We start from the raw sequence: 13,591 nt of genomic DNA on the forward strand, positions 1-13,591 counted from the left end.
ACTGTGGAAACCAAAACCCTTTTTAGGTTTATACAGTGAACAACGAACAATGTGTTGACTGTTGAGATTTACATATTTTTGCAATTTTTCTTTTTAGAACAAACCATATTTTTCACTTTTTTTTTTTTTTTTTGAAAACATTTTTCACTTTTTTTTACTTAAAACAAAAGCATACAAAATTTTACAGTTTGAATTAGATCACTATACAATGTGGTTTCAAATAAAAGATCACTGTACAATAAAATTGGGTCAATTTGGGTATTTAAGACTTTAGGTAGGGTTTAGTTCGAATTTAATTAAATTTTGGGTCAAATTCAAGTCATATCAAATATATGAATATATCTAGCATTCAAATCAGGTTTAGGTCAAATCAAGTTTGATTAGGTTAGGTTGAGTCACTTTTTGGCTGTAGATCAGGTTCGATTAGAGGTGGGTTCAATTTTTAGGTTTGGGATGTATTAAGTCATGTTTGAGCCTTTGAAACGGGTTTATAAATTGTTAATTCGAGTTTTCATGTTAGGTCATTCTTTTCTTTTCTTTTTTTTAACGAGAGTTAGGCCATTCTTGATTTTGGGTCAATTTCAAGTCGAATCAATATCGATCTTTTTTAGTTGAGCCTATATATTTACATGTTTTAAAATTTGATCAAACGTCTTGAATATGTTATTGAACCTTTATAATTGCATACTAGAGGTTCAAATATATGACGTGACGTGATGTGAATATAAGAGGTATCAAGTATATGACATTATATGAACAATATGTGTTGTATCATTAATTCATTATGTATATGTTGTTGATTGTCTATTTTTTAAAACTTTTTTTTTTGATATATTTTTTTTTTTAACTTTTTATTACCTTTAAATTGTTTATTTACTTATTACCCTCATAAATGTTAAGTTTTTTTTTTTTAATTTTTTTTTATTACTTTGAAAACTTGTACTACCTCCGTTAACGGTTATTTGCAACATATACTATAAATGAATGCTAACTATTATGTGCAACAAATGTTTTTTTTCCTTTTTAGGCAATCATTTATCTCTATCTCTCTCCTCATCACATGCACCCAACTTTTTCTCTCTCCATTTTACCCTCACAAATAAATTTTGCCTAGGAGTCTGCAAACACCCCCTTTGTTGCAAATAATAGTTCGGAGGAAGTATGTGAACATTTATTAATGCTACCAAGTACCAACAGCTAAAGTTGTGACACAAGATTAAACTGAAAGAGCTCTCCAGACATGGCTAGCTATAGTGCGCGCACCCTAATTTATTCAAGTGTGGATTCTTTTCAACTCAGTTTAAATCAATTTATAATTAATGTCAGATCGAGTGGAGGTTTGAGTTCGAACCATAGATAATCGAGTCAAATTGGTTGTCAATCGACATCGGCTCGGTCACTCAAAGAGTTGAAGATAGATCTATTATTGCTTAATGCTTGTGAATTGAGGGACAAACACTGGACTTATACTTGACTGGCCACCATTTATCCACAACACAAACGAAATCCACTTGAAAAGCCACAAACCTCTCACCCTTTTCACCTCTTCCTCCTTATCTTTCTTCTTCTTCTTCTTCCACTACACCATAATCATCTACTACTACTTGTATTAACACAACAAACTTCTAACATTTTTAAACTTTCTTTCTTTAACAATGGCTTCCCTTTCTCTTCCCAAACATTCCCTTCCTTTTACTCTTCCATCCCAAACCCCCAAAACCTATTCTTTTAAAAACCTCTGCATCATCTCCAATTCAACTCAATCCCAATTTTGTGGCCTCAAATTATCACACCCTTCTTCTTTCTCTTCCCCCTTTTCTTCTCGTTCTTCCAAATTTTCCATTGTTAATGCCAAGGTGCTACATTTTGCTGGAATTATTTAATTTTTTGTGGGATTTTCTGATTTTTGAGTGAATTTTCTATCTGGGTTTTTGAATTTGCTTATAAAAGTTATTGAATTTTGGTTGAAAATGCAGGTTTCTGAAGGTAGTCAGGCACCTGCATTTACTTTGAAAGATCAAGATGGAAGGAATGTGAGCTTGACTAAATTTAAAGGAAAGCCTGTTGTTGTCTACTTTTACCCTGCTGATGAAACCCCTGGTTGCACCAAACAGGTCCTTACCTTTATTTCTATGTCTCTTATTTGCATATTTTTAACTGCTGGTCAAATTTATGTTACTCCGACTCTTCATTTCACCCCTATTACTTGGGTTATGGTATACAAAATAGCTGAGTCGGACATTTGGCCATGTACCCAAGTCTGAGTAACATAGGTACAAGTACTAATTATACATATCCTGATATCCACTTATTAATTTTGGCTTTGCTATGTGCCATAGTTATTAGTTATGCTTTTGTTCCTTATATGTAGAATTTAAATTTGGTTCTACAATAAATTTTGATTGTTATGCTATTTTTTCTTAGGAGATGGCAAATGGCATGGTGAAAGAACTACTTAAATAACCTTATAAACCCTTCAAGAACCAATATAATAGGGATTAGATATTGCAAATAGTGATCTTGTTTAGGTAATTGAAGATTGAAGCAATATTAAGTCTTTAGGTACATTCACTATTTGAGAATATTTGGGGCCAAAATTTACTTGGTTGTTGATGCTTTCTAATATTAATCCTTTATTTACTGGAAATTTTGTGTATTATGTTGCCATGTGAGATGTTGGTGCATACTTTTATTCAATAGCTTCGAGATGAGTTGAAATGAGCAGTTATATATCAACTGTTGATTTGATCATTCTCGGGTTTAAAAAGTCATGTTCTATGATATATTATGAAAGTCAAGGGTGCGAATTTTCATTTTGCATGTAGATAGTGTTAGAAAATTGGTCAGCCAAACGTGGTCTATAGTATTGTGTAGTAGTTATGGAAAGATGATAACAAACTTCCAAATGAAGTAATTTTGGAAGATGAGGCAAAGGAAAATTTAAAGGTATGCTATATGTAGAGTTGTGGACTAGGGTGATTAACAATTTCAGGGGGGGTCAACAATTTAGATGAATAGGTTAATGGATTAGTTAGGTCACATCATATATACTAGGATATGCAAATTATCTTGAACATCCTAAGGAAGCATTGAAAAATGTTATCTTCCTGGAATTACATCAGAGTGGGCCGACTATTGAATAAGGAAGTAATATAGAGGAGCCAAACCCGAATATGCCAAGGCCAGTACTTCTCCCCAATAATTTGATTTCTAACTGATGGTACTTCTAGTATGATGTTGACAGCAACAAAAGGTCACCCCTCTTCCCTCCCCTTATAAAAATTCCAGGAAATGCAGAAAAATTGTATAAGTGAACCTACAAAGCAGAACCAAAATTTAAGTCGAGGGAAGTTATTTTGGTTTATGTATAATTCTTGCCAATAGGTGAAAGGGAGAGTCCCTGGACAACAGCCTAATTTATATCTTTAAGTCATTGTCTTAGTCCAAGTAGCATGATTGCTGCCTATATCTATTATCTCCGCAATAGCTATTCCATCAATCTAGTTTTTCTGCTTAATTGCAGTAATTCAATGAGGCTTACTATATGCCAAGAAAAATTATCTCTTTTCTTTTAAGTATAGTTGCTAAGATGATGAATGATACGCAGAGCAGCCATAATGTGTAATGTTTGGTCTCATCCCTCTAGCCAAAGTACTTTCAAAATTGGTTAAGTGTTCTAGATCTCTGGAAACCTGGATACTTTTTTTAGTTAAAAGTCAATAGATAAAATATCTAAGCTGTCAAGTAATATACTAGGTTTCATGGACTGATTTGGCTTAATAGGGGTGGTAGTGATACCAACTCAATATCAAATACATGCATTATTGTTGAGGACCGAGATTTACACTGGTCAACTGTTTTCTGTTTCCAAGGCTATTCTTGTAGCCCCTCATGTAAAGCTCCCATTGCAGTTTGCTTTCTTTGAGATAGATTAATATCCTATATCTATGCTGTGCAGACGTGCAGTTGGCTAGGGGCTTCTGCAGTTCTGCTTGTCTTTTTTATACGGAGTAATAAGCATTTTAGTAGTCAATTGCACTTGAATTAGAATCAATTTAGAATGTCAGTGCACTTTTAAGAATCTAATTTGCGGGATTTGCTTTTTCACGTATATGAGATTGTCCTTTTAATCGATTTTTCATTGCACTGAATCTACTATTCTACTGATAAACCGTTTTTATGACCAATGGTTAAAATGTTATCTGAATTTTTGTCTGAAACTATGTATTTTCTTTGTTTCTCTTAGTGCTATCTCTTGACCTTTTTGCATTTTCTCCACAGGCTTGTGCTTTTAGAGACTCATATGAAAAGTTTAAGAAAGCAGGGGCAGAGGTTATTGGTATCAGCGGTGATGATTCATCGTCTCACAAGGTAAATACAGAATTCTAGTGCAGCACAGTCCATACTTATTCAGCAAAAAATTAAATTTAATTGGACGACTGTCAGATTATTTTGGCACAGGAGAACTATAGTCCCTCAATACATGCATTACTTTGTTATCAATGACCAAAATCCATACACTTCATGATAAGTCTAGTTTTCTTTCCTCTTTAATCTCCCCTCCCTCCCGAAAAAAAAATTTATTCTTGCACCTTTTGTACATGTACACGGATGAAGGACTAGCCAAGTAATAGGAAGGTGGGGTTGGGTGAGGCTTTACATGGAGTGCTAGGCAATTACCAGTGATAAAGAAGTTGGATGGTAGTGTTTTTCAATTCCTGTCTCTGAAATTGTATCCCCGTACTTTGTGGCTATCAAAACTAGAGAAGAAAAAACTATGTAAATTTTAAATGTTGTGTTTATAACCTGTAGTATAGCTTATTCTTGGTTATAAGACATACGAAGTACTTTGTAAGGCTTTGTTTCATGCCTTAAGGATTTCCACTCAACTATTAGTTGACATTCTTGTTTGACTTAGGTTATGCAAAACTTGTAGCATTCCTAAATCTGTGAGGCATTAAGAAGAAAAACCTTGCAGTTCTTCTCAATGGATATCAGATGGCCACTGTCCACTGCACAACAAATATACACCAAATTTATCCCCTTATATAAATATCGCACGATTCATTATGACAATTCATGTTAGTCGACCCCAACTCATCTTGGGGTTAAGGCTTTGTTGGTGGTGCTCTTTTTGTTGTTATCCTCTTATATAATTTTGAAGTTTCTGACGTGTACTCCTGTATGTATTCAGTCATTCAAACAGAAGTACAAGCTTCCTTTCACTTTGCTAAGTGATGAGGGTAACAAGGTGAGAAAAGAGTGGGGAGTCCCATCAGATCTCTTTGGAGCTCTCCCCGGTAGACAAACCTATGTCCTTGACAAGAATGGAGTTGTCCGGCTCGTTTACAACAATCAATTTCAGCCTGAGAAGCATATTGACGAGACCCTCAAGTTTCTACAAAGCCTTTGAGCAAGATCTCTGATAGCAGATTCTGTGAATCCTTCTCTCCTCTCCCTTCAAATTAGCAACCCCGAATCCTTGATTCTCCAATGTATGTCTTAGATCTTTCTCTGCAGTAATTGTGATTAATTCTGTATACTACTTCCAAAATTTCTATCAGCAATTATATGCAATAAAAGTTGAGAATATCAAAATTCGGCAGATATGTGCTCACTATTGTCAGCAGCACTCTGGGATATTGATATGTTGCTAGTTTTTTCTTGTTTGTTACGATTTTTTAAATCTGTCAACCATGAATAAGCTTCAGAGTTCACAGTAAACTTGAGGACTTGAGGTTACTCCTTTCATTTGCTTTAACATACGCCCTTTTCTATAGTTGTGAGTGACTAAAATATGTCACGCGGCGAAAATTTATCTTGCATTGCCACAATGTTGATTGTATGAGCTTTTGACACCTCCTTTTAAAGTTGTCTTGTTTACTTTTTGTTTCTCTCCCAAACTGCCTATTTTAAACTAACCTTGGGTGAGGTTTGTTGGTGATCCTTGAGGCCTTGTTGAACATACATGCTTGCTGGCGAGCTTCATTTGACACTCGTCACAGTCTCAAATATGGCCTGGTGATTAGAATTGATGAGGAAGTCTGTACATTTTCATATCCTCATGAAACTACAAGATGATACTGTCAGATGCTCTTTCTGGGACCATATTTTGTTTAAATTGTGCATTTTCATTATAAGACCTTCTTTTAGGTAGGTAAGGAGAAGGCCCTACTCGAGTAGTCGAGTTAGCGAGTTAGGCCCTTTGGGGGTGGGGAGGGGGGAAGTAGATGGATGTCTGTCTTGCTATTGCAGTTGTAATAAAAATTACCAAAAGACAGGATATAATTAAGGGAAAGTAATACAAACTGTAACTCAAATGCAGAAAATAATATATTGCTTATCATGTTATTACATGCTACTGATTGTTACATGCTACTGTAATACCCTACGAAATAACAGAAATATAAAAGCTTACTACAGATTTTCAGACTAGTATCTGTTTATTTTGTATCTTCACCACTAGAAATCTAGCTTGCATATCAGCTAAAGCCATAAATACACCTAGTGATAACGAAATAAAATGATGATAAAATGATCATAACAGCAGTTCCAGATAATTAGTTGCTCTTTGCTTCAATTAGTTGTCTTCGTCGTAATCTTGACTGGTGTAAGGACTGAATGCTTCAGACAACCAGCTATTCTTCCTCCAAGAATTCCATCCCATTTCCTCACAAAGTTCATCATTATGATTAATGATATAGGTTGAAATGCATTGCCTTTTGTAGAACCTGGTTGTCCTCTTCATAACTTCCACCTCCTTTTCGATATTCCCTAGCATATTCTCTACACTAGGGAGCTTGAATCGGTCATCCACAAGCCTTGCTAGCCACTTGCACCTTAGCTCTGCTGTTTGTAGGTTTGATACCGTCTCAACGTAGCCTATAAAAGCCATGTTTGGAATCATAGGATTTATGGTGCTCCTGCAATTTAGTCAAATAGGATCCATAATCAGTTCATCAATCTTACAAGGAATATTGAAGAAGATCAAAGACTTAATCTTAGTAATTATGTTAGGTAAATATAAGCATAAAAAATTGAAAACGGGCTATGATTTTTCCAAGGCAATATTCAACTAAAACTACTTTTGTAACATACCAACAATGAATATTGCCTTGGAAAAATCAACACGTATGTGCCTTTAACTTTAGCGGATAAAATAATAATTACGGAGTATTTGAAAATACTATAAAAAAAAAAAAAGGCGGTATTGTTCTTACTTGTACAATGGCATAACACCATTACAATCAAGGAAGCTAGTGAAAGGTTGTGGTAGTATGGACTCTAGCTTCTTCTTCCCATCATAACCAGTTGCACAAATCACGACGTCTGCCTCAAGCTTGCTACCATCATCGAATTGGAGTCCATTTTCGTAAAACCACCATTTCGACGCCTTCTTAAACTTGATTCTCCCTTCATCAGCCTCAGGGAAGAACTTTTCAGGCAAAATTGCCATTTGACAACTTGCATAATCTTCATGGAAGGGATGCTCTGGTTTTAGCCCATGCTTCTCATATGGAAGCTTCCATAACAAATAACTCTCTATAATTTTCGACACAACTCGTCTCTGAAACAAGCAATAGTGCATCATGGTTAGAACTTAGAAGTATGCACACTTCATTAACCTATTCTCAATTTCATCTTAATTATTTTGATTTTGAGGTAAATAAATTAAATAAGATAAAAGTCTCCAAAATAAATCATCGTATTATATTGTTATATATTTATTTATCTTAATTATACACGAACCCTTAGGTTAGCTAAGAATTCGTATCTAATTAATTACGGTGATGTTTTGAAAGATTTAGCTTCATAAAACTTTACACAAGTTTAGTTACAAAGTATTCCGTACATTATAATTTAAATAAACAGTCAAAGTTAGGTAAGGATTGGAGCAACAACTCGAGTATATATTGTAAGGAAAAAAATTTACCATAGGTGATAAGAGGAGGCACATTAAAGCCCTAAGAGAGTTTTGGTCAGGCCTCTCATGGATGTATTGGGAAGATCTTGTTGAGTAAAACAAGTAAAATGGCAAACCCCAAATTGAGTAATGAGGAACTGTCCAATGCAACGTTCTTATCACCATTGTGCATGCTTTCCCATCTGGTCCTGCAATCATGCATTACATGCATAAATTACGTGTAAATCAATGCGTTTTATTTTATTTTATTATTATTATTATTATTATTATTTTTAATAATTGTAAGTAGATAGTCACAAAGGTAAATGGTATACTACGTAAATAGAATTCGACGTCATGTTATGTATAATGGTACCAGTAATACCGCCTCTAATAACTTTAACCCACTCATTTGGTAGAATTTCCACTAATATGAAATTATATGACAATTAAATTTAAATGTAAAAGAGTATCTAGTACTTAAAATTTCATTGTGCGTGGCTAATATAATGTTGTAATGTGTATTAAGAAATATACACTAATTTAAATTCATTGTTAAAATGGTAAGACAATAATTCGATAAAATCACAACCTTTCACTGGTCAACCTATTCCGTATTTGCATGCAAGACTTACACTTATTTACAGAGGAAAAGGTATGCATTATTAGCTAATCATATACTAGTTCTTTAGATTACACATAGTATGAACTTGGCATTCAGTATTCTTTTTCATTGAGCATGTTATTCTGTCGTATATACAAGATGCATGGTATATCAATGATAACTATGATATAATCGTAGTTACTGAAGTTTAAGCAAACAATTAATATAAAATCATAGTTTAGGAGTACTAATCAAGATAATGTTCTGGTAGTATGAAAAGCATATATTATAATGAATTAATCATGTATCATATGCTTAACATCACTCTTAAATTATCAAGTATGAACACTATATATTTTATTTTTTGCATACATACAAGTATACAACTAGTATGAACACGAATATTTTATAACATATGATATGAATTTCATGCATATTACTCGATCGTAATTAGATTTTGTCGGTCCATGCAATATGAACAACATTTATCATATTATATAAAGCTATAATTATTGTAGCTTACACATGCAAAAGAAAAGTAATTAGGAAGTCCAACCGAAATTTGAAAAAGCAAAGGTCAACACTCACATGATTGGAGAATATTGACTAGAGGAAAGGTCAAATAGATGGTCATCATATATATATGAATTGACCCCAAATGTACTTCTTTCTTTGTTTAGGTAATTTTTTAGGTTTTTTTTTTTAAATTTTTTATATATTTTATTTAATTTTCTATGTTTTTTCTTGTTTGTAATTACTAATTAGTCGTAAAGTTGAAAATTTCAATTGATTAGTATTATATTAGCAACAATATTATTGTTAAAAAAAAGTCAAGCTTTGAATGTATTGATATGAATGGAATTGAAGTCAAATCACTAATTGAATTGACCTATTCTTAAGAGCACTTAGCTTGATAGAGTATATATATGACCAACTAATCAACTATATATATCGTTAAAAAAGACAGAAACTTTGTACTCCTATGATTATTAATTAGTTGCTTGCTTAATTCACAATTAAGTGTTACTTTTGTAATAGATTTTATCAGGTTACTTGACCACTATTTTTCTAGTAAAATATTTGCAATGATTTATAAAATGAAATAAAATATTAGTGTAATATAGTAATAATAAAAATATTTAATCAATCTTATGCAACTGCCAATTGGCATGATGCATGAGTACTATCTGCCACATGCCATGAAATTGATGGAGCTAGAGTGAAAAATTATGGCAGATAGTTATATGTAAATTATTAGATGTTAAGTTTCATTATATGTAATTATGTACTATCTAATAATAATGTACAATTTTATAAATTTCTTTTTGAAAAATTTTTGTAAAAATTTGGCAGATAGTATACGAGTACATTATTAGAAATTTCTTTTTGGAATTTGATGTATAAATCTAATGGATGTTGGAAATTTTATACGAGTACTAATTTTTTGATGCATAAATTTCATACGAGTACTAATTTTTTTTTGATGCATTATTTTCATACTAATTTAATTGTAATAGTCTAAGTCAAGGGACTGATTGATCGAGATTCTAATAGTGTTGATGACTCACATAAACGTAATAAAGATTGAGTCAATTATGCCAATTGTCATAAACAACTCAAATATTGGAATTAATTTGGCAGTGTAAGACTAAAATTTATGTAAGAGAACATTAAATTTGGGGTATATGGGTTGCATGCAACGTTTGCATGTGTTTCAACTTAAAGTTCCTAAGTTAAATAACTTACCTAGCTACGAGAATTTAGATAAAATGTGAGTACTTTATTTTTTTTGACAAACGAGTACTTCATACTTCGTATATTGTACCGTTATTACTATTTTTTTTTTTTTTAATTGAAAAAGTACACGGTACTAGTAATCACCTTATCTCAGGAAAATTGTAACGTTATTACTATGGATGTATAATGATGCATTTACTAGCTAGTTGCTCATCCAAAGTAATAATGAGAATTTGCTAATAGTATGTGTAATTACTTTAGTACGGAGTAATATCTATTAGTTCTTTGTATACGAGTATTATTTATAATATTCTTAATAGAAAATGATTAAAAGAAAAAAGAAATCGAGATAGAGGCAGGAGGAGTCAATATAATAATAAGTAGCTAGTCAACTAATAAGAATAATAATATACCTTGGTTTGCTTCAGCACATTCAACAGCAAGGTCTATACCAGATTTCTTGTAACCAACAATTGCAACACTTTTTCCCTTAACAAGTGAAGAAGCTTCTTCCTTGTTTAATTTGCAATAATCAAGAGTATGTAGCACCTTTCCTTTGAATATTTCTGGCCCTTTTTTTGGTGGAAAAGTGGGAATTTTGGGTATGTCACCATATTTTCCAATACAGACCACCACTAACTCAAAAGTGTACCTCTGGAATAACATGTATAGAAGAACAAATTAATTTTAAGAATATATTCAATTTATATAAATGGCTTTTATATATGGAGTAGATATTAATTTATACGAGTTTTTTATGACAGAATATACATGTGGATGAACATTTTTATTTCGGTAAGAAAATAAAATTAAAATACAGTCATCAATCCCTAAAATGGGACCAACATATTACATGTTATCCTTTAGTGCAAAAAAATTAATTATTGAAGAAAAATAATTTAAATTCGATAAATCTATCCAAGTTTAAAATTTTGCAAAATAAAAGAGAAAATTTGAGATGTTGTAACAATAATTCCCCTTATTTTGGTGTTATGTAAAACAAGATCCTTGTTATAAAGTTATAATTAATACAAAACAATTAATGTTCATATTATTATATGGCTTGAGTATGTAATTAAAACTCACAATTTCTTTCCATCATTATAGAGATTATTACCTTTTTTTTTTTTCAGTTTTTCAAATCATGATACTACTTTTATTTCAAAATAGATGACACGTTTGTTTTTGACTGTTTTGTTTTATCAAATCACAACTTTGACCTATAATTTTTGTATATGTTCATTAGTAAAAATATATACTCTACATCTTGAAAATATACGTTAAAACCAATCCAACAATACTTTACATCTTAGTAATAAATTTTTATAGTTAAGTGAAAAATGGTGTCAAAATTAATAAATAAATACTGTAAAAAGTCAAAACAGTATGTATTGTGAAACGGAAGTAGCATAATTGTGATATTTTTTTAATTTTTTTTTTTTATGTAACACCGTACCCTACATGCAAATTGCAATAAATACCTCCTTAAGACATGCATGCATCAATTTCATATAGGATATACAATTATACCTCAATGGAGTCAAAGTCATCGTTAGTTTGAACGGCAACCTCCCACGCCGGGTGGCCGGTCATCAACCTCCCGTACTCACCCTTCCCTTCGCGGTGACTTTCATCACCGATGTAACGGAGCTCAACCACCTTAGAACGAAAGTTAACAAACTTAAGGACATCAAAGTGGTTAGCATAGGAGTGCAAATAGTCAATGATCTCAACATAAGAAGGGAAAGAAGAATTATCCCTATCCGGCCAAGGAAAATCAGAAAATTCATAGTCACATCGCGGTGTTTGAAGTTTTGTTGACCGGAAGGATGCATGTTTCCATACACCTCCAATCGAGTCACTAGCCTCAAAGACCATTGGCTCGTACTTGGCTAGTTGTTTAGCGGCCGCTATGCCACTAATCCCGGCCCCTATGATGGCTATCTTAGAGGAAATAGGAGCCATTTTGAAGAGAACGAAGGATGTATAAGCTAGGTAATTATAAGGGTGTTTAGAATGTGATGAAGGTGTTTTTTTTTTCAAGGGTTTATAAATTGTGAATGTGTGAATTTTGAAGAAGTGATTGTAAGGTATTTATAGTAAATAGAGAGTAAGGGGTGGGGCACGTTATTATATTGGTCATGTGAAATATTCTATGACTTTGAAATAATCTTTGTAGAAATGGGAAAAAAAGAGGATTCATATCATAGTCTTAAGGGTATCATGATCAATGCATGCATGGATAGGGGACCGTTCGTTACTTCCTTTTCTTTTCGGTTATTTTTATTTTTATTTTTATTAATTAGTTCGTTGCTTCCTTAATTCTTATAATACTTGCAATATTTTGACTTAGCTTGATACTAAATTATATACGACCCTGATTCGATTCTAACCGTAACTTACTTATTACGTACTCTTAATTTATTTATTTCTAATTTATCAAGGTACGTAAGTATATATAGATTTATGGCCAAATGAGAAGCTAGATCGTAAAAACACTTGTAATTCTGTAAGTATGCTAATATTTAAACTTCAACTTTTTATTAGAGATTCTAAAATCACTCCTTTTGTAACACTTGTAAAGTTGTAAGGTTATGTTTTGTCACCTCATTTTTTATTATCTAACTCTTTATTGGTGATTCTAATGTGTATTTCTTCAAATATGTAATTTTTATAAATTTTTCATTTTGATGTAATCAAAGACATATAATAATAATAATAATAATAATAATAATAATAATAATAATAATAATAATAATAATAATAATAATAATAAAATTTGTTTCTTTTTTTATTGGAATTAAGTGTTAAGGTCTTTACATAAGATGAACTAAACAAAGTATTTATTACCCTTTTTATTTTTAAAGATTATTACCCTTTTACTCCTTATTTAGTTCAATTCAAATTAGATTAAATAATCTAGATTATTTCATATCAAACCTTAGCATAAGATAGCCAAATTCTGTAAGTATGCTATCAATTAAACTTTTCAATTTTATCATTAATACTTGGTTGGTATATTTTAGTAGGTAAGGTGAAGGGCCTTACTAAGCCGAAATGTCTCACACATCAACCTGATTGGCTTAATTAGTGAGGTAATCCCTTTAGAAGTGAGGGCCGGGGAAGGGGTAAAGGAATCCCCAAGTGACCCCAACAACCCAAAGTACCACTAATGTGATTCAACTCATAGCTTCGTAAGGGTGTGTTTTATTCACCTAATTTGTACTTATCTAGCTTATTTGATATTATATGAACTTATTTGAACTTTTCAAATTCTAAAACTTATTTTAGTTGTAATTTGAACTTGAGCAAGCCTTATCATAACTTATTTTTCCTGAACTGAACTT

The 13,591-nt window shown here is 32.1% G+C and overlaps 2 protein-coding genes across 2 annotated transcripts; one reads left to right on the forward strand and one right to left on the reverse strand.

Annotated features, from left to right (window-relative positions):
• Positions 1 to 1,498: 1,498 nt before the first annotated feature.
• On the forward strand, positions 1,499 to 5,598 carry LOC145611547 (peroxiredoxin Q, chloroplastic-like). Its single transcript, XM_081666890.1, has 4 exons — positions 1,499 to 1,856; positions 1,977 to 2,114; positions 4,282 to 4,371; positions 5,195 to 5,598. The coding sequence occupies exons 1-4, from the start codon at positions 1,656 to 1,658 to the stop codon at positions 5,411 to 5,413; spliced, it is 648 nt and encodes a 215-aa protein (XP_081523016.1). The 5' UTR covers positions 1,499 to 1,655; the 3' UTR covers positions 5,414 to 5,598.
• Positions 5,599 to 6,562: 964 nt separating this feature from the next.
• On the reverse strand, positions 6,563 to 12,213 carry LOC145612622 (putative flavin-containing monooxygenase 1). The gene is made up of 5 exons (XM_081667957.1): positions 11,775 to 12,213; positions 10,658 to 10,898; positions 7,934 to 8,112; positions 7,221 to 7,567; positions 6,563 to 6,923 (listed from the first exon to the last, which is right to left on the reverse strand). Exons 1-5 carry the CDS (start codon positions 12,207 to 12,209, stop codon positions 6,581 to 6,583), a joined length of 1,545 nt encoding a protein of 514 aa, XP_081524083.1. The 5' UTR covers positions 12,210 to 12,213; the 3' UTR covers positions 6,563 to 6,580.
• Positions 12,214 to 13,591: the final 1,378 nt, after the last annotated feature.

This window comes from Chenopodium album, chromosome 24 (assembly GCF_948465745.1).
Source record: "Chenopodium album chromosome 24, dcCheAlbu1.1, whole genome shotgun sequence".
Taxonomy (NCBI): Eukaryota; Viridiplantae; Streptophyta; class Magnoliopsida; order Caryophyllales; family Amaranthaceae; genus Chenopodium; species Chenopodium album.

Coding starts and splice junctions, on each gene's coding strand:
- LOC145611547 (XM_081666890.1), top strand. CDS start 1,656: ATGGCTTCCCTTTCTCTTCCCAAACATTCCCTTCCTTTTACTCTTCCA. Junction 1,857..1,976: donor TTTCCATTGTTAATGCCAAG/GTGCTACATTTT, acceptor TTGAAAATGCAG/GTTTCTGAAGGTAGTCAGGC. Junction 4,372..5,194: donor ATGATTCATCGTCTCACAAG/GTAAATACAGAA, acceptor GTATGTATTCAG/TCATTCAAACAGAAGTACAA.
- LOC145612622 (XM_081667957.1), bottom strand. CDS start 12,209: ATGGCTCCTATTTCCTCTAAGATAGCCATCATAGGGGCCGGGATTAGT. Junction 8,113..10,657: donor ATGTGCTGAAGCAAACCAAG/GTATATTATTAT, acceptor GCATGATTGCAG/GACCAGATGGGAAAGCATGC. Junction 7,568..7,933: donor GCCTCCTCTTATCACCTATG/GTAAATTTTTTT, acceptor TGCTTGTTTCAG/AGACGAGTTGTGTCGAAAAT.